Here is a 26,188-nt window from a genome sequence, read left to right as displayed (position 1 = left end):
TCCCCCATGCTTTGCATTTGAACATGTCCTGCTCCGGCTAAAACCATTGCTTGGACGGCAGATGTACAGAGTGTGGCAGCTCAGAGGGCCACTTAGTGTTTCTAGGGGCCAGCTTGAAGAGAGAGCATCTGTCAGGATGACTGGTCTCTTACTCCCCTGCTGCTTTTCCAATAATGGCTCCATTTTACAGACACTTGTACTCATTGCCAGAAGGCAGGAGATCCTCCAGCAGAGGAGGGTGACAGGCGCTCCAGAGAATCTGCATTTGTAACTCTTTCCATTTGCTCATCTTCTCCCTTCTCTCCCTTTCTTTCATCTCTTTTCTTCTGTTTCTACTCCACTCTTGCCAGGCCTGGCTCTGCCAGAGATACTCAGGCCTGAGCAAGGGCTGCAGGATTTTGCTTGTGTGTGTATGCCATGCTGGGTGAGAGTGTGGAAGCCGAGGTGAGCTGGGACATGAAGTGAACATCTCTGCAGAGGCAGGAGCTGCTCAGCTCCTCTGTGACATGGATGATTCAGTCTCTAGATGTGGCTGGTTGGGACGTCAGTTTTGCCACACTGGGAAGCTCAGAGCTTGGTGGCAGTGTGGGAATCCTCTCTCCAAGATGTTATCATAGTGGTCAGCCCTGGAATCGTGAATGACCAGGCTGACATGTCTTAAAGGTTACCCCATGAGCCATGCCAGGGAGGATGAGTCTGGATTTGCTCTTAGGCAGCCCTGGCTGTGGGATGGGAGGGATTTGCCAGCACAAGGAAGATGAAGAATACATGCAGGCACTCAGTGGAGAGGCAGGAAGACCTGCCAGCTAACTTGCATGTTCATTTGCAATCTCAGGGATGTTCCACCACTTTTTACCAGCTGGCAAGGGACCCTGAACCCCTCTGCTGTGTTTCCACACAGCTTTTCTAGGGGAGTCTAAGGCTGAACAAGCATCTTGAGGCAGATGGTTGGTTTGGCTGAAGTCTGAGTGCCGGCGTGCTTGAGCATTGCGAGGACCGTAAGAGGGCCTTTTGCTGAATAACTGTTTTGCTGGCTGTAACCACAAGGCTCTTTGTTTGCTGGTCTTTTAACAAGCAGTGAATTCTTCCAGCAGTGGGAGATGAAGCAGATCCATTTGGTGGCATTTGAATTTCTGAGCAGATGAGCCTGATGAAATGACAAAGCCCATCCCTGCAGTGCTCCAACTTGCCTTCTGTTTCCTGACAAACACCAAGGGGCACTGTGTGGCATGAACAAGCCACTGCCTCCTTTTTTTAATTTTGACAGGATTCAGCTTGTATTTTAATGACTTCAGGTTGAGCTGTAAATTAAGTTTTAATTAGATGGGTACCTTGTACTCAAAATTAAAGGCAGCCTCCGATGTAAAGATTGATAAGCACAAGACTAGGGAAGGACAAGACTAGGGAAAAGACCTGGACTTAGGCAGGATTCCTGTCCTGCATCCTGCTGGCAGGACTTGTTAGGATAGTGGGGAAGTGTGTGTGCCTTTTCCCACCTATGAAGGGGCATGTGATGTCCATGGGGGCTCAGTAGCCCTTATCTCCCTGAATGTGGCTTCCAGGCCCTTGCCTAGGAGGGAGCAGACGGGGCATTGCTCATCCACTTGCACTGCTGCCCTGCAGTTTCAGGGCAACCCACTGACTGTGTGGCAGAGTGGTGATGGCCAGAACTACAAAATCAGCATCCTCAGAGAGGTGGTGGGAGTGCAACTGAGTTTACTCTCACTGGGGTACTCAGCCTTCCAGGCAAGGAAGTGAAGGATTCATTGGATGTCTCCAAGCCAGTGTAAGTGTCAGCAGAAGGGGGCAGGATGACCCCCTGCCACCTCCGTGCTTTGGGCAGGTTTGTCTGCTGTCTCTCCCTCTGCCCCGTACACTGTGGGAGATGCCTCCCCCTTCCCTTTGACCCATATGCTGTGGGAGATGTCTCCGCCTTCCCTCTGCATCAGTGAAAGCTGGCTGAAGTGCCCCTGCTCACTGCATGGTGCTTGCTGGGCTCTGGGGAAGTGGGAGAAAGCGATCTGGCTGCTTTCTATTGCTCTTGAGTGGCTGCTTTCAGATTAGAGCTGCAGAGAAGTCTGTCTTGCTCAGGTGTCTTGTATCAGCCCAACAACAACAAAAAAAAAAAGCACAAACCTGTGTGTAGCTATTGCTGCTGGGAACAAAAATGGGGACTTGTCAGTCTGTCTTTCTCTTGGTTCAGGCTCCAGCATTCATGTATCAGATATCACGGTTGATCTGTCCTTTGCATATCTATTTTCTGTCTGTTCATTCAGCCATCATTTTGCCTCTGACTCTTTAGACAAGGCTGGATTTGTCTTTGCTCAGGACTGCTTTTTCCAGGTAGCAAGTAATTCTTTTCTGTAGCCCTGGAGCCTCATATGCACTCCGTGACCTACATGCTTTCTGGCAGTGCCATCAGATTTGTTGTGTCAGCCTCTGCTCCTTGTGCTCCCACGCTGACATTGTGGCATTAGTGATAGCCTCTTTGAACTAGGTACTAGGTGAACAGCCACCCTTGGGGGTTGATGGGGCAGGAAGGACCTTTTGCTGGGCAGCTCTCCTTTGCCTGGTCCTGTGTTCATCCCTGGACATTGTGACCATTTGATCCAGAGGATCTTCTGCAACAGCTGTTATTTGGATACTTTCTCTTTTCATGCAGCACCAGGGCACTTCTTAGCCACCTCTTCACATATCCCATAGAGCTGGAGCAGCTCTTGTGCCCATCCAAAGTCAGCAAGGGGAAGCAGGCGCATCCTCCACCTGAGAGGTTATAAAGCAAGGCCCAGAATAGAACTGAAGCTTTGGCAGGGAGCTGCATCCATGGGCAGCTGATGCTTGGCAGACTCCTGGGACTCTCCAGCCTTTAAAAGGAAACCTGCCCTCGTGCCAAATCATTGAGGGGTGTCAGCTGTGGGGCAGCTAGCCAGTCTGCTTGGCTTGGCGTGCTTACTAGCTACCCTTCAGAGCAGCTGGAGAAAGAGGGTCAAGCAACAGTTTATTCATTAATGAAATAGCAGGGAGAGGAAAGCTTGTGCCACTGAGGAGATGCTACCTCTTGCTCTCCCGGCATGCCAGGAAAGATCTTTTGAATTACTGGGTGCAGTGGGTAATCCTGCTGCTCGCAGAAGCAAAAGGCCGAGGGATACTCTGTTTCTAGAAAGATGGGGACAACATGGAGCAAGTCCTGAGGGGGACTCATCCCTGAAGGGGGTGATGCGTGAGTTGAAAATGGGGTCTGGGGATAAAGATGGGAGGGATGGTGTTTGCTTCACCTGGGAAAGAAGAGTGCTCAGCATCTTCCCCTATGTAAAAGATGGTTCCCAAGATGATGGTGAGCATCTCTCCACCATGGCCCCTGAATGGGATAAGAAAGAATTGGCTTCATGTGAAGCAGTGGGTCTGACGCAGCAGGAATATGCTGGATCTGCTGTGCATGTCAGGATTAAGCTGATGTGCTCTGGATGCACTGGATTTGCTGCATAGGTATCAGCTGATGGTATAGATTGCGAGCAATAAATCTGATGCTTCCACAGGCATATAACCATCTGGAGGGTCCTGCATAGAAATAAGGAAGCCTTGTGCCCTGCACTGACTCCTCCATCTCTTCTGGTTGTCACCCTTCTACCTGGGCACAGCTTGTTTGAGCTTAGCTGGGCTGTCAGTCTTAGTTTCTTTAGGAAGGATGAACTTGTGGCAGGGACTCAGAAGGGACATGAAGCTGCATGACCTTGAGAAGAGACTACACCCCTTTTCTGCCCCATTTATTCTGGCTCTGCCTTCCTTGCTGGCAGCCTGGCCCCTGCTGCTGTCAGTGTCCCACTGTTCACATCTCAGTGAGCTTCTCTGCCTGTGCAAGACTGCATTTGATTTGACTCGAGGGCTTTGCCCAGCAAACTTCCACACCCACCTTGCCGCTCCATCTGTTGACTTAGCTGCACAGTTAATGGAGGGGCTTGTTTCTCGGCTGCAAAGCTTATTGGATGTTGAACTTCGCTGTTGTTTTGCCACGTTGTTGGGCCTTCACTAACTCGCTGTGTGCTTACTTCTTTACTTTTGGACTGTGGTCTCAAGTCTCTCACAGTTGTTTCTCCCCCTTGCAGCGGGCTTGTGGCCTTCCTCACTTCTGAGCTAATCCTCAGTCTGCTCTGTCCCATGCTGACACCCACCTCTTGATCACACTTTGCTCACCTTCATCTGTGCTTGCCAGGCCTCTCCCTGCCTTGTGATCCCCCTTCAAGTGCTTCACTTCTGTGCCCTTCTTTAGTCTTGTCTCCCAGTCTCGTCTCCTCTGCCTTTTCCTCAAGCCTCATCCCCTTGGTTCCAAGCTGGACGGGACAGTGTTCCTGTCTACTACCTCCCTCCTCCTTATTTGGTCACCTCAGACCTGTGTTCTGGTTTCCATTTCTGCCTCTTTTACAGCTCCCTCTGTAGCACTCACTCATCTTCACCGCAGTGATGCAGCCCTCCCCTGACAGAGCTTCAGGAGCTGTTCCTACAGCATGTCCTTTAGGCCTTCCTTGTCCCCTCTCTCAGGCCCCTCTCTCTGGTGATCTAATTCACTTGCCCAACTTCAGCCACCCTTTGATGAGGATTCATGTGTGTGCAGCTGGGGTGCACAGTGCCCCATGCTTTTGGAGGAATCCAGCTGGCCCATCTTGCCTGAGCTCAGCCTCCTGTCCCAATTCTCTCCTCGGCATCACCAGTGCCCAAAACTCAGCTCCTGATTTTCCTCTTCATACCTTTGCCATCTTTTCACACTGCTTGTTCTCCTGCCTGGGTCCTTCTCCTGCTTTCTCCCCTGGGTGCTGCAGCCTTCTCACCCCAGAGACCTGGGCCAGCTGTGCAGCTGGAAGGAGGAACTGGTGACACAGCCCTGTATTCCTGTAAGGTTTTTCTAGGATAGCCAGTCTGCTGATACTTTTGAGCTCTGCAGTGGCCCTGCAAGGGGCTGGGTTGCTCTGGGAAGAAGTGCAGATTTAAGGGCTGGCTCTCTAGTCTGGATCATGACTTGATTTGCAAAGGCATAAATTAGGCAGCTGGGAAAGCACTGAGTTCATTCCCACCTGCGTGCGTTGGTGGCGGAGAGGCAGAGCATTCCCTTGGTCTCAGCGCTTATTGTATCTCTCCGGCTCGTGGCTGGCCCAGAGGGTGGGCAGCATGGGCTTTTGACTGCTTGCAGTCAGCTCTGGGTTATGCCAGTGCAGTCTGGGATGGGGCACTCAAAGTGATGGGAAGCTGTTGCTGGCAGTGACTTTTTCACATGGAGTGATCCCTTTGGGGTCTGAGAGCATAGTTTGAGGCCCCTTGCCCTTCGCTGCCCTGTTCTCTGTGTTTGGGTTGACAGTAAGGTGATTTTCTTGCTTCCTTGAGATCTGACCACAGAGTGGAGATCCCTGGTGAAAAGGATGGTGTGACATAGCTTGTTGGCTGTGTTTTGGCCTAATCCAAGGCCAATCCAAGGCAGCTTGAAAGCTGGTGGTCTCTGAGCAGGCCCTGCTGGTGTGCAACTGGTGCCTGAGCTCCTTTCAGCTCTCCTTTATACAAGCCATGGCTGCGACAGGTTTCAGGACTTTGTTAGCAGCCCTGCTTCCGCAGGGATGTCAGTGGTGTGGAAGCACCCATGACAATGGAGGCTATTTTTTCCCTTTTCTTTATTTTGCAGCCATCGTAATTGCTCTGTGTATTGCTTTCCCGCTCTCAGTCCTGTAACATACTGATGCAGACTCCAAGTCACATCATGTACGTGCTGGTGCTGCTGTTCCCCCACAGGGATTGCAGCAACATCCTAGAGTGCCCTGTTCTGCTATTAGAAAACCAGTATGATTTGAGGAGATTTTCCTCCAGCTGTTTTGGGGGAAAACTTTGGATGAGGTAGGAAGAAGGTCAAGTATTAAGCATCCTTGTTGGTGTCCATAATGAGGTGGGTGTTTACAGTGAGTGTCCGTCTCTCATCAGGGAGACAAAGTTTCTCCCAACGAAAGCTCCCAACCCTGCTCTGGCAGAACAGAGCATCCTCATCTCTCTTACTGGACAGTCCCAAAGCATGAAAAGTGTTTGGCTGAACTTCAAATCTGGGACACTGCTCTTCGTACAGTCATACTCTTTTGTTCCTTAAAAAGCCATGATTCCTGCTTTTCATGTGCATGAAGGAGGCATTACTTGTGCTTTGAGGGAAGTCCCTACTATTTGACACTGTCTCCCATAACATCCTCATAGGTAAGCTCAGGAAGTGTGGGCTGGATGAGTGGACAGTGAGGTGGCTTGAGAACTGGCTGAATGGCAGAGCTCAGAGAGTTGTGATCAGTGGCACAGAGTCTAGTTGGAGGCCTGTAGCTAGCGGTGTCCCCCAGGGGTCAGTACTGGGTCGAGTCTTGTTCAACTTCTTCATCAATGACCTGGATGAAGGGACAGAGTGCACCCTCAGCAAGTTTGCTGATGATCCCAAACTGCAAGGAGTGGCCAATACACCAGAGGGCTGTGCTGCCATTTAGGGAGACCTGGACAGGCTGGAGAGCTGGGCGGAGAGGAACTGCATCAACAAAGGCAAGTGCAGAGTCCTGCACCTAGGGAGGAATAACCCCATGCCCCAGTACAGGTTGGGGGTTGAGCTGCTGGAAAGCAGCTCTGCGGAGAAGGACCTGGGAGTGCTGGCGGACACGGAGTTAAGCATGAGGCAGCAATGCGCCCTTGTGGCCAAGAAGGCCAATGGTATGCCGGGGTGCATGAGGAAGAGTGTTGCCAGCAGGTCGAGGGAGGTGATTCTCCCCCTCTCCTCAGCCCTGCTGAGGCCACATCTGGAGTACTGTGTCCAGTTCTGGGCTCCCCAGGACAAGAGGGATGTGGCACTACTGCAGCAAGTGCAGCCAAGGGCTACGAAGATGATTAGGGGACTGGAGCATCTCTCTTATGAGGAAAGGCTGAGAGAGCTGGGCCTGTTTAGCTTGGAGAAGAGAAGGCTGAGAGGAGATCTTATCAATGTGTACAAGTATCTTAAGGGAGGGTGTCAAGAGGATGGAGCCAGACTCTTTTCAGTGGTGACCAGCGACAGGACGCGAGGCAACGGGCACAAACTGAAACACAGACGCTTCCATCTGAACATGAGGAAAAACTTTTTCACTGTGAGGGTGACAGAGCACTGCAACAGGTTGCCCAGAGAGGCTGTGGAGTCTCCTTCTCTGGAGATATTCAAAACGCGCCTGGATGCAATCCTGTGCAAGGTGCTCTAGGTGACCCTGCTTGAGCAGGGGGGTTGGACTAGATGATCTCCAGAGGTCCCTTCCAACCTCAGCGATTCTGTGATTCTGTGATTTCTGTATAATTGGAAGGGGACTTGTAGCAGCCTTGACAAATCATTTTGAGAGAGTATGTCCCAGAACTGCTGTTCAGGAATCCCAGGGTGGGCTTTGGGTAGTCAGCTTGGGATGTCTTGGAGGCCAGACTGCAGCCCTGAGGTTTTAGACTGCTTAGAGTATGTGTATCTTAGTGAGAGTCTCTCTGCTCTAATATCCTTTGCATTGTCCTAGTCTGCATTAAGTGGTGGAGGGCCAGCTGGATCCCTCCAAAAAACCAATGAATCCTGGAGATCTCTGTCTCTGGTATGTGTTGCAGTAACCTAAAATAACTAATGGAGCTGAAGATTCCCTGATGGGCTTGTTGTTAGTGGAGCAAGGGGCAGAGTGGTGGGGAGGATTCTTGTCTGGTTTGTTGCTTAAAAAGCGGGAGTTACATGAGCCGCCTCTGCTCTGCTGCTAAAAACAACTCAACTTGTTTTTATTTAATACAGTTTTGATCTGTGTGTGTTACTGTTTCACCTGCCTAGAAGTGGGAACTCTAGGCTTCAAATGCATTGGAAGCCTGCCCGTGTTCCTGCGAGCCTCTTTGAGGGATTGGGTTTGCCTGCTTGTCAGAAATGTGTTTTCCTTTCAGCAGTACTCTCAGCTCGGTCACAAGAGGTATCGCCTGCACAGGATGTTAGAGGGGGCTGTATTTCCTTGTTCCTGCAGCACGTAGGTGAGAAAACTGATTTCCCTGTTCAGCGCTGATGCCTCCATGAGGGGCTCAGAGCTTGCTGTATGCCCCAGTTAAACAGGGGCTGGACCCTAACCTTGGACACTGCCTAGCCAGGAGTTTTCAAGGTGCTGGGATTTCACAAATTGCCTTGATTTAGTCAGTCGGATAAGGGACTCACTCTGCCAAAACTCTGGGTCTGAGCTCATCTAGGCTCTGAGATGTTGGAATGCGACAAGTAAGCCTTCTGCACCAGTAAAAACTCTGCCCAAGCTTGAGTTTGTTTTCTACTGCCTGCTCTCCGTCAGCAGCTACGGCCCCCTATATTCTCAAGGCTTACAATTCACATTTCCATGACTGTTTTGCAGATGGGGAAACTGAGGCCCCATGGAGAGAAAGTGAAGATTTTCACTAGTGTCTGTGGCCCTTGGACACCTGCCACAAAATACCCTAGGCCACTTATCCAAGGCATTGAGCTGTCAGTGTTCCTGCTGGCTTTCCCTGAAAGACTAGGCCTGAAAATGACTCATATCAGCTTTTTTCACTGTGTATCCTGCTTCCATCCTTCCTCACAGGGAATCTGGAAGGGTTTCTTGGCTCCAGCCCAAAGGTTTGAGTAATTGGGTGGCATTGATTTGACTGGAGGTGACTGTGTTATTGCCTATAAATGGAGTATTGCCCCCTTGAGTACTCTCTTTAGAGGAATGGTTTAGATGTCCTGAGTGCTCCTGGCAGGATGTTCCTGCCTCTCTGCTCCGCAGCCTGTTTTTGGGTAGTTGTTAGCCTCACACTGATAGAAATGCTCATGAGAGCATTTGGGGACCACAGCTGGCCTTGAAAGTCACTGTTTAAGGAGAGGTGATGGCTGCCATCAGCTCCTCACCTGCGCTTTGTGCCTGAAGTTTCCCGTGATCTCCCGCATTGCTGGGAGGTCATCCGCTAGCTCCAGCTCGCTCATCTTCATTACTCCATTTCTCACCTTTTTGGTTCAGACCTCTATGATATCCTGTGTGTCCATTCCCTGGGCAGCAGGGTCAGGGAGAGAAATACAGCATCACATCAGCATGGAGATGGCTCTTCAGACAGTGAGCCTTGGTGCTGGGGATGGGGAGAGAAGTTTGCTTTGGCTCTTCTGTGTTGTGGACTCTGCCTGATGCCTTCATTTGGCCAGGAAATGAATGGTTTAAAAGCAGCTCAGTCCATTCCTGGGAGCAGAGGAGGTTTGGTACAGCAATGGGAATAAACAGGTTTTTGTAAGGTTAGTTAATATGGCCATAGAGCTGCTATTGGCGAGAAGTGAGGGGCCAGCCCTGGCTTCAGGACTTGCAGAGAGAGCCCTGGGAGGGACTGAGACCCTTTGCAAGGATATCTGCGCAAGCTGTGACCGACGGGGATGTGGCAGTTTGGGGTGCATGGGATGTACCCCAGGGCAGCAGCCCAGGCAGACAGGGGGATGCCACCATCCTTGCACTTGGAGGCCCTGACAGTGAGAGGAAAGCACTGCAGGAGCTGCATGAGAGGGTGTCAGAAGGCAGTGGCGAAAGGAGGTTCTGCACCACCTCTGGCTTCCCCCACTTGCCCCCAGGTGCATAGGCTCTGAACATTTCTCCAAAGGCTCCTTCGATGCTGGCAATAATCCCTCCTGCCTTCTCTTCCTGGTAGCCAGTACCTGTCTCATCAAACCAGCCTTAGTGGGCAGCTCCGTGCAGTTTCTCCATCCCTTTCTCACGTTTTTGATTGATTCCTGGTAATGTGGGGTCAGAGCTGCCTGGCTTTGTGGGGGCTTTCTGTGGGGAGGAGAGGGTTTGGAAAGCTGATCAGAGAGTGGTTTGGCCCTTTGAGGCTGAGAAAGTCTCTGGCTGGGCAGGTAGGAGGAGGATGGTTGGGGGCAGCTAGTGCCTTGTTTCTGTATAGAGTCAGGCCCAAGCTCTGCACAACTGGGGATGGAGGGTGATTACTGGCAATCGAGTCGACATATCTTGAGAAGCCAATGTCCCATCCTCCTTTACCCTTTAATTCCCTGGACCTCACTCAACCTGTAAGAAGAGCCAGAACAGGGAGAGGATGAAATCCAGGAACAGCCATGAGATGTTGGTTTGTACAGTGGGAAGGTCCTTATGCTCCAGCTCCACATCGCTGCATCCTTTTTGGTTTCTGTAGGTGCTTTGCCTGCAGAACAGGCATGGCTTTGCAGCCCTCCCCACTCTCTGGCATAGGCTTTTCCAGCACAGGGCTCTGGGAATATGCGTTGTGCTGCCTGAGCTCCCAAAATAAAAGTTGTCAGTGATTTGAAAAGGCAAAAACCCACTGAAGAGACACTCTTCCTTCTCACCTGTCTTGTAAACAGTCTGCCCCCTCTGGCAGGCAAAGGGGCATTTGGGTGGGTGAGGAGGGGATAGCAAGCAGGGTCCAGCTGCTTTTTTCAGCCTGGCCCCTGGCCCCCTGTGTGCCCAGAGCCCCACTTACCTGACTTCATGTGGGCCTGGGGAAAACCAGGGTGTTAGGAGAAAAGTGCCCCCATCACATGTCCCTGCCAGGCTGGCAGAGGCTGGGCTGGTTGGGTCTCTGTGAGCCTGAAGTGTACTGCCAGGGGGGAGGTGGAGGTCGGGTGAGGAAGAGGAGGAGGGAAAATTGTCTGAAGTGCAATGAATTCATCTCCAACTCCCCCTGCCCTCGCATTTCTGAAAGGGGCTGCTTTAGCTGTCGCTTCTGGATTATATTAATTAGCAGGAAAGTGGTGTGCCTGCTCGAAGGGCTCTTGCATCCATGCTGAGAAGAGAGGTTGGAGGCTTGGCAGGCTCTGCGAGAGCAGCTGCTGGGTTCCCCAAAATCCCTCGCTGCTGGCAATATGGAGAGTGGGGGTGGCAGTCAGCAGAGGCACGGCCCTGGCATGTCTCAGGACATGGGAGACAGAGCTTTGGTGCTTCCATGCGTGGTTTGGCATGTCCAGCATGACTGAATGGGTTCCCTGTTCCTTTCCCCCAAAGCACCTCTGCCGTGTGGAGCAGTTACAACCCTGGCTTGCTTCCTGGGGTATGAGTCTATTCTGAAACACCCATGCTGAAAACTGTGGTGAGTTTGGTCTTCCAGAAGTGGGTCACTGAAGGTGAGCCGGGTGTCTTGGCCTCTCCAGGGCTCAGCAACACGGCACCTCCTTTAGGAGCCTGGTGCAGCTGCTTGCTGCTGACCTTCCTTGGCTGAACCCATGGTCCTTCACATGCAGAAGCTGGTGCCATGGGGAAGATGGCACTGCGATTTCTGGATGGCATGTGGGCACATGGTGAAGGGGACTCATCTCTCTTCTTGGAGCCCAAGCATCTATGGCATCAGGGCTGTGGGTAAAACTGAATGGTCTGTAACTCTGCCAGCTTATCACAAGCCACCATCAGCAGGTTTGCTTGATGAGGTGGCTGCCAGGGATGGAGGTACATTCCTAATGTCATGGTTGCCTGCTCTCTTTCAGGAGAGGAAGCTGTGTGCCCATCCCAGACTTGAAATCTACAAAGAAGACCGAATCTATTTTGTGTGTCCCCTCGCTCGCCAAGGGGACTTTTACGTGCCTGAAATGAAAGAGCTGGAGAGAAAGAGCAGGGCCATGGCAGCTGAGGCTGAAGATGCCCAGACAGATATCACAGGTATGAGTGACTCATGTGCAAGCTTCTCTTCTTCTCTTGGCATCTGCCTTCCCAAAGGTCAGGGGCCCCGGATGTCTCCATTGCTGTTCTGTTAAAGCAGCCATTGAGGGGGCTGATCTATGCCCACTAAGTGCCTGCCTGATCAGGGAACCACCAAATTTCAGTGAATCCATTTCCTATCACTGTGATTGAAAAAATAAAGCCTGATCTTGTCCTGGAGGATGCATGCCATGCCCTGGAGAGTACATGGTCATGCCTGTGATGTCAGGGAAAGGGAAAATCTGCTCTCAGTGCTGCTGCAGAGGCACTGGTCCCCTAATATTATAACAGAGCTGGATATTGCAACTTTTGGTTGCAGCTGGGCTTGTTTTTTTCCTTGTCATATACATCTTTCTTGATCTCATCTTCAACTGTTACATATTGGGATTGTGAAGAACTTAAATACCAGTTTTCTGTAGCTGGTGGTAGAATGATCCAATAGCATCTGCTTAAAGAGATCTGTTGGAGTCTGTATGTATTTATAAAGGAAGAGACCACAATCACTGTAGGCGCAGAACAGCAGTGCTATAGTAACCTGAAATGCTAGTTACTGCAGTCGGCCCACATACTCACATGTTTGTGAGATACGAAAGCTGTGTAATTTGAGATTTAGGCAAGCAGTGGGGATTTCTACATACTGGACTTTCACAGGCTCATACGGCGACTTTCTGGGGAAAGTGCCTCTTCCTGCCCTGCTTGTGTAATGGACATGAAAAAAACATGACAGCCTTTTCTGGCTATGGAACGTGCCTCTCTGCCTCATGAGTAGTTTGGTGATTTTTTTACACATCTTCAATTTTGAATTGCTTTAATTCTTAATCATGTTCACTGTAAAAACAAGCAGGAAAAATGCTTTGTGGGAGCTCTTTCCATTTAGTACTGAAGTTAAGAGTCTAATTTGAGTGTTTTCCCAAAGTTTTGAGTTCTAGTATTTTTATGGCACTCTTTCTACTTTTCACCTTTTTGTCTGACTTTATATCAGAGTGGCTGGTTTGGGGGCTAACCCTGGTTTACCAGAACACTGACTGGGCCCTGCTGCCTGCTCCCTCACATTTTCTTTCCAAGGGCCCCTCAGGCAGTAGTATGAACATCTGGTCATGCAATGAGGTCACACATGGACAGTTCAAGATGTGTCAAGATGTATGTATGTAGCAGGAGAAGCTGTGACATACAAGCCTCAGGTGCTCATCTGGCAGAAGGGCTGGGCAGCTCTGCAGTGTTTGCTCTCGTGATGCTAAAACTTGTCATGCTCTTCAGACATAGGCCTTTAGTTGTTTTGTGTAGCTTTCAGCCTACTTTTATAAAGGGACAACAGAACTAATGTGAACAAAAGCTCCTTCAGGTCCTTGGTTCCTGTAATTGCATATGCACATTTCTATACGTCTAGTCTCAGAAATTTGGGCCTGGAGTAATTTTGCTTCTGAAACTGTGGAAAGAAAACTATGTTTTGTAATGCATAGACACACTGGGACAGAGTTAAGGTGTTTTGAACTGTTGTTCTGAATAACTCCACTCTGGTGCTAGTAGATGGATTTTGGTCAATGTGCTGTTTTCAAACTTACAGCTTCTACATTGCAACAGAAAAATGGAGGGATCTTGAGAGAGGGGGAGAATGCTGAAATGAGATGATGTCCAAAACCCTAGACTTTTTGCTCCTGGCAGGCCTGTCCAGGCTGCACCCACTCTAGATGGTATATGAACCCCCAGCCAGCACAGATGGAGAATTATTCAGTGCATTTATTTTCCTGGGCTGCCTGGTTTCTTGGTGCTTTTTCTGTGACTTTCCTGCCAAGATTTCCTTGGTGGTGGATCCTCCTGCCCAGTTAGAGGAAGGGATAGGAAGCTGTTTCAGATTTTAGATCGCAAGTGATGTATGGCCACTACCATGGGATGGGCTTCCTAGAAATAGCAGCATGCTGTGACAGCAATTCTCTCATGGCTCCTCCACCACCACCTTTCCAGTTGCATAGATAAGCTTTCATAAATGCATTCTGATGCAGTGTTGTCTGCTGAGTCTGCAGAAAACCAGCTTAAAATAATAATAGCTTTAAGAGGTTGGCATTGCCTCTGTAAGGACTAAAAATTTAAGTTTAAATATCATCATTGTTACCATCTTCACTGCTGAGCACAGAAACGGAAATGGGTCTGGGAGCTGTAGAGAATGTCTGGGGCCGAGATCATCACATCACTCTTCCTCACCCAACCCCACTGGGGTTTGGAGAGGGCCAAGGAACTGACAAGCTCTCTGGTTGATTGTGTCATTATTGTCTGAGAATCCCTGAGGTCATAAATGCAACTCTTCCATCCCTGTGATGTCACAGTGCCCCCAGCCTGCTGTATTTTTGCTGTCACACAATGAATGTTTTGGTGAGTGATCCTTGCTCTGTGGGGAGTGACAGTGGGGAGGCCTTCTTGGCAGTGACTTTGGGCAGAGGGAGATGGTGGCCAAAGAGCATTTCTGTCCTGCAGCCACTGACCTGCGGGACTCAAGTTATCTGGGCTCAGAATGCTTTGAGTGAGGTGACTGAGGATGCAGCATGCCCCAGGTTGTGGGGAAAGACTGCCTCTTCTCCTGGAAGAGGGGTGCCTGCCAGGAAGCCTGTTGATGAGAAAAACTCAATTTACTGTTGTCTGTGCTGCTCTGGCCACAATGGTTGAGTCTCTGGGGCTGTCAGGCAGACCCTGTTTCAGCAACACAGGTGCTTTGGTTGGAGTCAGCAGGCGGTCCGTGAACACTGTGGTGGGGAAGCCTGCTTTCTTAGGGCTTTGCTTCTTGCCGTTGAAGTCCTACATGGATTTCCTGAATCCTAGCATGAGAGGAGATCCTGCTGGACAGGGACAATTGATGGTTGTCTCTGCTCTGCCTGATCTCTCATTTCAAAAGTTTTGAACATGATGCTTTACAGATTTGAGAATTGCAGTTGAAGCAGCTGAAAGGGGACTGGGTTCAGAAGGCATTAGGGTGAGGGAAGCACGTGCAGACAAACACACAGACCATGACTTTCCCTAGAAACCAAGCCAAAAATGTTAATGGTAGAGACCTATTCCCCCCTTTCCATGTATTTTCTGTCCTGGATGATGCTGCCTGCTCCTATTGCTCCTGGATCTGTGCAACCATTTTGTTCATAGGCCCACCTCTGAGTTGGAGAGAGAGAAGGCAATGATTTTTCTTCCTATCCCTTTTTTTTTATTCCCGTCTTCCCTGGTGAGCTGCTCAGAGAGCTAGTTCAGCTTAGTCACAGCTCCTTGAAACAGGTGTGATGGCCAGTACAAGCTCTTAATGATCCTGCAGTTCCCAGGGTGTCTTTGACAGCTTTCATTCATTTGTCTCCTGGCTGGAGTACAGGTACAGCAATGTCCCAGTCTGCCTTTCGGTGCTTTCCCCTCTTCTAATTACAAGAGCTTGGATTATTGCTTGATTCACCTCAGTGCTGACAGTCCTGATTCCACCTCAGTCTGGAAAGAGCAGGGGTGCTCCTGGAGGGATGTGAGTGGGCCCTGTTCTCTGCTGGCGCAAATCAGCTCCTCCAGAGGCAGTGGCCATACATGAATGGAGGAAATCCAGAAATGGTGCTCTTGCTCCCTGCTGGGTCGCAAAGTAAGTGGGATCAGTTGGGAAAGTGCTGAGCACCTTTTCCTCTCATTAAGACAAATGGCAGTTGAGGGTGCTCTGCACTAGGCAGTGTTGGACCATCACTCCTTGTTCAGTTGGAGCCCCAAGTTGGAATATTTAAGCCCTCTTTTCCCCCTCTTCCCCCAAAATGTTGAATGTTGAATGAAAGCATAAATGAATGTTTGATTTCAGAGCAACCATAATGCTTAATAATGTTTTGTGTGGACACAGCACCTTTCAACCATGGCTCTCCAAGCTCTCCACAAGCAGCTATACCAGCAATTCCCAAGCTGGCTTGAATTAATTACTTTAGGAATTTCCAGTGGAAGGCTCTGCCTTTTCCCCCACCTTTCAGTGTGGCTAGTGATACACAGAAGCCAGCCACTTGTGTGTGCAACAAGGACTTGGATTTGTTTTCTTGAACCTGAGCAGTGAGCGCCTGACCTTGTAGCGGGGAAGGCACCTCTCTCATTTAGGCTGTCATGTGTTGTCTTTCCTCTCTCTTGAGTTCATCCTGCAAGGTGCTGTGTGCCTCCAGCTTTGAGTGAAACCAGTAACTGCAAAGGCTGCTGGGTTTGATCCAATGTCTTTACTCTTTGTCATCTCTCTATGCATGGAGCAAGATTCTCGCTGCTTCTCTGAGGACCGATGTACTCAACACACATGGAATGAATTGGGAGATGCTGATGCCTCAGCATCAACTCTGTCCCTTCTTTGCAATCATCAGGGTCATCAGAAAGACAGGGAACATTTTTGGAACGCGGCTGATGGGTCTCCAGGGGGCCAGTGTCAATCACAATTAGTTTTGTTTTGTACTTAATTATTTTCTTGGGCTTTGGCATCAGTGTTGCACTCAGTGGGCCTTCGCTCCAGGCTTGTTCTCAGCAGCATGTTCCTGAGCATGAACCTGCTGCAGTGAGTGGAAGATGAAAGCAAACAAAAGTCGCCTCTTGACATGGGCTTCCTGGTGAGAACACAGATGGTTTCTAAGCACATGGCTCTGCCAAGAGGCTCAGGTGCTATTTTTGCTGGAGTCAAGTCTGTCCAGCAGTCTGTTTTGGAGAAGGTTTCTTCCAACCATGTTCCCAGGACCATGTGGCATTTCCAGAGTGGAGACTGGACTGTTCCCTCTTGCTCTGAGGAAGGCTGCCTGCCCTTTGCCCAGTACTCCGATGTGTGTTGCCCAGGACTGTTTCCCCAGTCTTCAAGTCCTCAGTCCTGCAGCCTGTGACTCCCCTGGACACTGCTGGGCACTGTTCAGTTGAGATAGGCAAGAAACTAGGCGGCCGGCGGCCTGTCTGTGTAACTCTGGTGACATCACCTGCTGAGCCCCCATGTGATGGGGGGACGTTGGTGACCCTTCCTGATGTACTCTGCCTCACCCCTGTCCTTTTTGCTGCTTAATCACCATCCCCCACCTTAACCACCATCACTGTCAAAGAAACATCCCAGCAGGCCCCTCCTGCCGGGCCCGGGTTGGGGCATGGCTCACAGTGCCAAGTTCACGCACAGACAGGGACATTTCTGCCTGCCATGTGGGGACTTGGCCTGCCTGCTGTTCTGCCTGGCCTGCCCTGGCACCTGGTGACTTTTGTACGGGCTTTAGCAAGCTCAGATTAGTTGTGCCTCTTCTGACAGCTCATTGATCTATTATTTAGCAGCAGAGGCGATGAATATTTGATCAGGCTGGGGAAAGAGAGGGCCCAAGTGCACCAAGAGGGGAATTCTGCTTAGACATTTGTGTCCCAGCAGGGTGATGTGAGAGGGGAGCAAGCCAGCCCTCTTTCCCAGGAGGTTTTCTAGCTGACCTTACCCAGGGTGGCCCAGGGCTGCTGGAAGCTGCTTTGTCCCCAGGACTGAGCTGCCTGGGGTGGCTGGGGCCCTGCTGAGGCTCTTTAGCAGCTGTAAGATGAGCAGTTCCTCTGTGGGAGCAGCTGCTCTGCTGTCTAAGGCTCCCTAGCTGGTCAGAAGCTGTCTCTGGCCATTGCACCTCTCACCTGGCTGGTGTCCTGGCTCCTGGTGTTGGCTTCTTGGCTTCCCTTCTTCTTAGGTGGCACTCTCAGCCTTGGCCCTGGCCTTTGGGTGGGCTGCACACCACCTAGTGTAGCCTTCAGCCCAGGCTTGTTCCCTGGGTCCCTTAGACCCAGCTGTCTTTGTAGCGTACGCTGTGCTATGGTGTCTCAGCATTGTAGTTGCAATGGCGATTGCAACCCCAGTAACAGCAAAGTCAGTGCCACTGGCTACTCGATCCGTTTGGCTGCTCTGCCCTCTCCAAGGCAGTGAGGTCTTCAAGAACTTCCCCTCTTTCAAAATGTGTGGCCAGCTCCTGCCAAGCAGTTGTCCCATCTGACCTGTCCTCACTGTCTGTCGCTTTGGACTTGCAAAGTCTTGTCTCAGTTTGCAAAATGGTTGGCCATTCCTCTGCCTGGAAAGAGAATCCCAAGCGGACGTAGTTTGGCTTCAAGCCTCATACTTCAATGCTTTCACTTGCTTTTGGCTTTCCTGACCCTCAGAACACACTGTACTCCTGTGGACGAGCCATCTTATCCTTTCCAGCTTGGGCACAGCCCCAGTATTAATACAATATACATCTTGTTATAATAATAAGTCAAGTCCTTGGGGTTCAGACACTGCCGGTGGTCACAGCCTAGTTAGATTGGCTCCAGTGCTATGTTTAGTAGTCTTTGCATCTTGCAAGTCAGAAACTGTCTCTCTTTTTCACAAAGGAAAACTTTTTAGGTTCTGTGCTCCTGATCTGTGAACCTGTTGCAGCAGGATGGCTATGCTGTCTTTGGAGGAAGCAGAATAAATAAGAGTGTTTTCACAGGACTGTGTCTTTCCACCTAGCTGCATGTCATAGGGAAAACCCTTGTTGGACCCAGGAGCTTGGGCCAGCTCTCAGAGCAGAGGCTAGCAAGGTCTTGAAAAGTGGGATGCGGGGGATCTGTGCCATCATATCAGCCTGCTTTTTGGAGGACAAAAGAAGGTGCCATGGGCAAGATGAAGCAGTTGGTGCAAGGCATGTTTTAGACTGCAGCTCTTCCCCTCCCTGGCTCTGCAGCTGACCTTTTCCCCAGCTATTTTGAGTTAGTTTCAATGTCCTTTATGGAGTGGGGGAGATGCTGTATATGGGCTTCTCATCAGCAGCCAACTACAGGGACAGGTGTGGGAACTCGGTGGACTGTCAAAGCTTGACAGGGCCGTGCGAAAATGATAGGAGGGACTAAGTCTTCCTGTCCTGGCCATCGTGGCCTCCTTCTGACACTCTTGTTGGGCCCTGCCATATCCCAGTTCAGGTTTGGAGGACCTGGCTGGGGAGTAGGGCTCTTTCCTTGCTGAGTGAATATTGCTGCCCCTTGCAGGACTCTCTTAAGAGTCCCTTGCAGGTTCTGTTTGAGAAATATCACAGACAACCTTTTCATAAGGGGCTGCTGACTTGGGCTTTGCTCCTCAGTGTCCAGCTGGTCTTGAGAGAGCTGATAGCTCCTACAGTCAGCTCTTGTACAGCATGGACCCTGTGCAGCTATGTTACCAACTTTATTTACATAGGAAAGACTCGACACCTGGGAGTCCCAAGGCATTGTTCTGAGAATGGCTGGAAATTTGAATTTCCAGGGAGGGAAGCTGTGTCCAGAAGACAGTCAGGCAGGAAGAGCTGGGAGGACATCTGCAAGGTAGGAAAGAAACCCCAATGCTGTGCAGAAGGCCATGGAGCAGGGACTCACCACCACATCTCTCATGGGCCTTGTCCTGACTTTGGTTTGCATCCTCCAGCTGCCTCCCACATCTGGAGCCCATGCCTTATCTGAAGTCCTTGCTGGTCAGCAGCTTGCTCTGCTTCAACCCAAATAATAAAATAATGGCTCTTCCTTAGCAGTGACCTGTTGCTAAGGTCCTGTTGCAAGGCCCTGTTGCTAAGCCAGGAGTGGTAACATGAGGTGTAAGGAAAGACTGCGATTGAAGAGCATCTATACAGGGCTTAAACCTGGGGTGGTGGGGATCACTGGTTGTGGATTTTGACTTGCAGCTGGGCTTCGGAGGTTTGAAACACTGGCTGCAAAGGTTGAAGTGCTGTAAGATCCAGTCCCTCCTGGGAGTGAGGGCTGCCAGAAACCTCAGTGCTCATGAGATGAGAGCTGAATCCCTGCTACCCACAAGGCACCTTTTGAAGAGACCAGCCTTGGTCTGGTTGGCCCCTTAGACCCCCACCATATTCCCTGCCTGGCCTCCCTGGGCTCAGCTGTAAATCTGCTGGAACATATGTGGGTTCATGCCACGTCCCCCTTCCAAAGGTGACCGCGTTTTCCACGAGAGCAAACGGCTCCTTCTCTCGCCCCTGCACATTCTGGCTGCCTTCTATCCCTCCCTGGCCGGGCTGGAAGGCTGTACCAGAGCAAGCCTTGTACTGTGCAGAATGGAACGAGGCTGCTGAAATGGGCAAATTTGCCAGCTGAGGCTGCTCAAACATGATCAAAAGTGACAGAGCGGTGAAAAAGTGCCTGGCTAAAAGGAAACATAAATCTATTTTTTGTCACCCTCAGAGCAGAAGAGAGACAAGGCTGCTGGGGGTGAGAACAACAGCATTTTTCTGTGAAGTCAGCTTAGAGCAGAGCTACTACAACTGTAGGTCAGCTTTATCCATGTATTTTAACTTCCAAAGCTGGTGCTTGTCTCCTCAAGACTTCCTTTATTTTGTGGTTTGTGGTTACATGACAGCTCCTCAGCTAGAACTGTCCCCTCCTTAATACAGGATTTTGTGCAGGCAGAGAAAGACTTGGTTCACTCTTGGCCCAGCTTTTTGAGGAACTCAAGATGAACACGAATGGTGTGAGCTTCAGTCCAGAAGCTGCGTGCTGTGCTTTGCCCTGACACCGGTGAGCCATGGAGGGAGTGTGTCTGTGTGACCTCAACGCACTGAAGCTACACCAGTTCTTTGGCTAAACTTGATCTTTTGAGGTCCCTGCTAGGGAGCTTGAAAAGCCTTGGATGGCCTCAGGAGTTTTAAGGCTTTATTTGAAAGGAGACAGGAGCTACTGCTTTGCCTGTCTAGGATGTTCCTCCAGTCAGAGCCTGTCCTTCCTTGCAGGGACTCTGCAGGGAGGCTCTACCAGGGACCTGGCTCACCCTGGCCCAACCATGTAAGTCAGCGCACATGAATGTGTGGGGCTGCATGTTTTACACAGTCTGTTGGCTTGACCCATTTGTTGAAAATCTGTTACGAGGCTGATCCCACAGCCCTAAAATTCTGCTTTACTTCCCTATGAGCCTTTCCCAGTGCTTCCTGTTGGTCAACCAAAGTGAGCCCAAGCTGCCCACACCAGCAGGCCAGCAACAAAGAAAGGATCCTCTGCTGCAGGCCGGTTCCCTAAGTTCCTTTGGATGTTTGTCTGAGATGGCTACTGCGCTGTTTGATGCCCAGCATGCCCATTTGCAGCTTTCCACAAATGGTTGCACTGTGCAAGACAGGCTGCCCTGTCTTGGTATGCAGTAGGGTTTGTGCAAATCCTGGTGTGCAGTTTAGAGCTCATGTAAAAGGCAATCTTCTTAAGGAAGTGGCACCCATCTTGCAGTGAGCTTGGAGACTGTGTGCTCTTCATCTCCTGCATCTCCCTGTGCTCTTGATCTTTCTAGAGGGTCTCGGCTGACCCACTGCCCTGCTGAGATTACTGCAGGTGGGACAGGAGCTCCTGACTTTTTGCCTCCTCTGCCTGCTCAGCTCCCTGCCACCCATGGTCTCCTTCAGTGAGCACCTAACCAGCAGCATGCAAAACATCTTTTTTAACTTAGAGTAAATGTGGTTTCTATGTTAAGACTCTCCCTGATCTTGCAGAAAAAGTGTAGCATTTCCAGGGGTGGTGTTTCTTTATTCCCCTTCAGTGAGTATTCTCTGAGCACTGCTTGTTTGGAAAGCTGAGTGCTTTGTTGAGCTCAGCTCATGTCACCTGCTGAAATGCAAACACTTCTGGGGTGAAGCATAGGCACTGGCCTGTGAACCTTGGCAGAGATGGGAGAGGAGTTGCTTGGGTGATTTCTTATTGCTAATGTTAGCCTCAGCTAAGAACTGGCAAAACTCCTCTCATGTGGGCCTGCAGGGGCAGGATGAAGGCAGGATTGGTCAGTGAGTGGCTGTGCTTTTTTTCTGTGCATTTCCTGTTTGCTTCCAGTCCTGCTGCTGCTGCTTGGTCCTCTCTGAATTGTTCTTGCTGTGAAGGTGGGACTGTGGGATGATGCTGCTCAGAAGGGAAAGAACTGCCATTTCCAAGCAGTTCTCTTGGCAGCCAACCATGCCAAGAAGCAAAAGCAGCAAAGAATGTATGGCAATTTAACAGTGTTTTGAAGAGGAATCCTCCGGTAGGTCCTTTCCTTCCAGAAGCCAGAGCGCTGGCCACTGAGCTGGAGAAAAGGTGGAGGGTTTTATTGCTGGACATTTGGGAAGGCTGGCGATCCCTGCAGGGAACCCTTTCCTCTTTCTAGGGCAGCCCTGATTTTAGAGGGCTGGTCAAGCTCATGTGCCACAGTCTGAAGGTGGAGCTGCATCTGGCTGTGCTGGGAGGAGTGAGTGTGTTAACGCTGTTCAGAGGAGAGTGCTTTCCTCTGCCTCTTTTTGAGCCCTTCTGGGTTCATTGCAGTTCTCTTTGCTGCTTGCTGGCTCTGTACCTGGCTGTGTGCCCCAGGCTGCAATGTCCCCAAGGCAGTGTGCACGCAGGAGATGAGCTTTGCTGGTGTTGATGAACCTGCAGTCCTCTTCCAGTGTTGCTCCTGAGCTGGACCGCAAGTGTTGGTGAGCAACTGTCATGCTGAACGATGCTTCCCAAGATTTCCCTTGTCCTTGCAGGTGTTATTCCCCATTTTCCCTTCCTAGGCTTGAAATGGGAGTGTTGTTTGGCATCTTCCACCTTGGTGTAGTTCTTACCCCTGGGAGAAGGAATAAGCAGAGGTGATAACAGAGCCAGAAGGCAGCCTGAGCCCAGCACATGCTTCCAGGGCGGCTGATCCATAGAGGAAGAGGATGGGGAAGGGAGTGACACCAAGTGAAAGGACAGACTTCTTCCACTGTGGGAAGGCCACCTAATATTTGCTGCTGTTGTCATAACTCCATGATGTCATAATTAACAATGATTAATGTTTTACAGGAGAGTTTTGTCTCCCAGCTGGTTGCTCTGGCAACAGCATTAAGCTGCTGTTCTTTATCTAACACAGTTGTCTCTTTGTCAACTCCTTACTTGTGTTGTTGACCAAGCTAATGAGACAATGATCTGTTGAGGAGGAGGTGGTGAACCAAGAGGTCCGGCTAGGCATGCAGAGGCAGCCTCCGGGGTCTGCACAGGAATCTGGGGTGGGCCCAAGCACCTGCTGACTCTGTGATGTGATTGGTGTGAGAGGGGTTGCAGGCCCGGTGACATGGAAGTGCTGATCCAGCTGGGAATGCAAATTGGTGATTACACCCTGCTTCCCTCCATCCTCAAGCCTTGAGCTGGGTTTGCTGCTGCCCCATGTGCCCTTGTGCTTTCATGTGATTTGAAGGCTGCAAAGGAGCCAGGGCCTGATGGTGGCAATGCAGGGCAGTAATGCCAAGTGCTTTGTGGCCTTGTTGCTTTCAAGCACACCCATCTTGGCCTGGGTCCATCCCTCTGTCTCCACTGGGTGTGTGGGGGAAGGCAGAACCATTTCATTGGGCAGCGTGGGCCCATGTGGTGAGAGGAAAAAGCTGGGGCAGAAGGACTTGGTGCTTGGGGAGAGAAAGGGAAGATGCTAACTGCTGTTCCCAGGGTCAGGCAGAAGGGAAGGATGAGGGCCACTGCTTTCCCTCCACTTTGTCAGCCCTTATGCCCCTGGTTTACCTCTCCTGGGCTCCCCTAGTCCTGCCTGCACCCCTTTGTGCCCCTCTCCAGCTGTAGGTCCCCTGCATGTTCTCTTGAGGTCCAAAGGCCTCTTTCTCTGGGAAGCCTGGCTCATGGGCTGGGCGTGGGGAGGCTCGGAGCAGGCCAGCTGCAGCCCCAGTGCACAGCCATCTTCCCAACACTGTCTGTCCTTCTTTGCCAGACATATAGAAGAGCTGGGACCTTCTGGCTACCCAGTGGTTCTCCCCTGCTATAGAGAACATCTCTCTAAAGGCACTGGATCTCTTTCTGCTCTTGTGGGGAGTCTGTGTCGCTGTACTGGCAGCTGAAATACACTGGGCGATGTGAGATGAGAGGGCTGGGTCTCGGCTGTGCAGAGGAGGGCGTGGGATGTGGTTAGCCAGGGTAGGCACCACTGGGTCTGCATGTATGGCAGTGTTTTGGCAGGTTTCTCCAGTGCTTGGTGTTGATACCATAACGTAATCATATTGTGGGCAGAGTCACTCTCCTACCATAGTTACTCCCATTAGAGCAACTGGGAGAGAAGAGGAATGAAGGGTGAGTTATAACAACTCCTATGTGTCAAAGCCAGCATTAGGAGGCTCTGCAAAGAAGGCTGCATATATAGCTTTAACTCTGACTTTAGCATGTTCAAGGACCTGATCACATACCACTTTCCCCTTGGGCGACCCTGCCTCATTTGGTGCTCAAGGAATGAAACAGCCCTTCCAACTTCCCTCTGATCTTTGCAACATGTCACCCTACCCCGCACACTGTTCCTGGTTCCAGCGCCATGATCAGGGCAGGGTTAACCCCTCGCTCCCAGGCTGGGCACTCTCCATCACGAATGGGTTGCTGGGTCTTGTGTGCGTAGACAACAGCAGTGGTGCCAGTGTACAGCTGGTAGACTGAGGCACTGCTGGTGAGCTGGGGGGCTTACTTTCACAGCACCTGCTCTTCAGTGCTTCTCTTCTGGGTCTAGCATTAATGAATCAACTCCCAGCATCCCATCAAAGGGTGCTAGCACTTGTCTTGGCCTGTTTGTTTGTCTGAAGGCACGGGAGGTGATGAGAGCTAGATGTTACTCTACGCTGTGGCCTTTTGCTTTGCTGGCATCTCCAAGGTTTTTGGTGGCTTCAAAGGCACATTGCACTGGAACACCCAGACATGCAGCATCCCCTCCTTGCCTCAACATTCACTTCCTCCCCTTCTCTCTCTGTCCCAGGGGCCGACACCACGAGTGAGACCAGCTCCATCAGCCTGGAGGTCACAAACGGCAGCAGAGACACCTCAGTGGCCACCTCCATTCTGTTGCCGTTCCCAGCCAGCCGCGGTCGGGAGGAGACCGACAATCGTAGTGAGCACAGCTACAGCGAGTCCGGAGCCAGTGGCTCCTCCTTCGAGGAGCTGGACCTAGAAGTCACCGGGGATGGGGAGGGAGCCCCAGGCCTGCTGCCTGACTTGGGCTGTGCAGAAGAGCAGGAGGTCACAGGCAAGTGGACCAAGGAGCCCATTGCTGCTGAGAGAGGTGAAGAGTAAAGCAGAGACCTGGCTTCCTCACCTTTCGTAGGGATTTGAAGTACCGAGAACTGGCCGTCTTTCCTGTCTCCTTCCTCTCCAGCCAAGAGATTTAAGTTACTGATTCCTCCTGGGACCTGCTCTCCCTCTTTGCAAAAAGGATGTTTGAATGTTACAGGGACAGATGGTTCAGCCACGGGGTTGGAGCTGGGAGGCAGTGGGTCTCCTACAATGCTAGGGTGTGCTGGGGTAGGTGCAGGCTGGCAGGCAGTGAAAAGCATTTGCAGTTTATGTGTCTCTAGTTGCCTTGCAAATTCTCTGCGGGCATCTCTGGGTGTGTGTTGTGTGCATTGCACAGGTTCCCCCTCTCTCTGTTCTCTCTGTCGGTGCCCCTCTCTCACCCACAGCCTATTTCTCCATCACACGGGTGTGTGTTTTCTAGCACCAAAGAGCAATGAATAGGGTTGGTTGATTTTGTTCCCCCCTTCTCTTTTCCTTGCTGAAAATTGAAACATCCAGTGTAAAATTGTCCTCCTGAAACCGCCATGGGAGCTTTTGGAATCTGTAATAAAGTGGATGCTTTTCTTCTGAGGTGGCCAGCAGGATTATTCACTGCTTCTTAGCCAATTGTGCTATCCTTCCCCATTGTGGGGAACAGGCTGCAGACTCAGGACTTCTTCCAGGCTGTCCTGTGCAGGGCCTGCCTCTCCTTTCCCATACCACTGTGAATTGCCGGGTTCCCTGCACCTTCCCAGTGCTCCATGAGAAGGATGCGGTACAAGGAGGAGTGCATGAATGCCTGGCAATGCCCTGGATGGCCCTATTGATCGCACTCGCTTTCACAGAAGGGCTTGAGCTGAGGGGCCAGGACAGCACCTGCTTTCTCAAGCTGCTCTGTGAGCGATGAGGGGGCCACATCAGCTGTGCTGAGCCGAGCCCGACCTTTGCTGGAGGAGAATAATTTCTTCTTGGGTCTTGAAAACCCACTGGGAGTAAAAATGCCCACATACCACTTCACTGAGTTCTTGGTGGGCATGGTACTGCCATGCGCCCCTCCTGCTTGCAACCCCTGCCTGTTCTCTGGGGCTTTCTTGATGGGGTTCAGCAGTGAGCGGGACCAGCCCGCTTGGGCCAGGAGACGCACAGAAGGGTTGGGGAGGTACAGCTGTATCAGCTCTCCTTTCTCCCTGCCCCATCCCTTCACCTTACTCTTCATTAACAGGCCTGGGAAGAGCTGCATGGCCTGCCTTGCCTCCTCTCCCTGCTCACCCTGTCTGCTGGGCCATCAACATGGAAAACAGGACTTGTCCCATCCAGCAGGACCGTAGGTGTCTGCAGCACCCCTGGGCACACTACTGCCATCTGTGGGGTGGCCCACTGGGGCTGGCCCAGGGGTCTGGGAGGAGTGATTTAGGACTGTGTTAGAGCTCAGATGGAGAGTGATCCCTGTGCAGGCCCTGGTTGCAGCCCCTGGAAGAGGAGCAGGCAGCCAAGAACAGGCTCACCCCTGGAGAGTGGAGAAAGCAGCCACC

At 51.1% G+C, this 26,188-nt stretch overlaps 1 protein-coding gene across 1 annotated transcript in view; it reads left to right on the top strand.

Annotated features, from left to right (window-relative positions):
- Positions 1-25,247, top strand: part of TEX264 (testis expressed 264, ER-phagy receptor) — a 69,601-nt gene extending 44,354 nt beyond the window's left edge. The window contains exons 5-6 of the mRNA XM_067303577.1: positions 11,474-11,645; positions 24,364-25,247. Coding sequence (XP_067159678.1) covers positions 11,474-11,645; positions 24,364-24,677 — 486 coding nt within the window. The 3' untranslated portion in view covers positions 24,678-25,247. The remainder of the gene's footprint in view (positions 1-11,473; positions 11,646-24,363) is intronic.
- Positions 25,248-26,188: the final 941 nt, after the last annotated feature.

This window comes from Apteryx mantelli, chromosome 12 (assembly GCF_036417845.1).
Source record: "Apteryx mantelli isolate bAptMan1 chromosome 12, bAptMan1.hap1, whole genome shotgun sequence".
Lineage (NCBI taxonomy): Eukaryota > Metazoa > Chordata > Aves > Apterygiformes > Apterygidae > Apteryx > Apteryx mantelli.
Note: the sequence above shows the minus strand (reverse complement) of the source record. Positions and strands in the feature narration are given on the sequence as shown.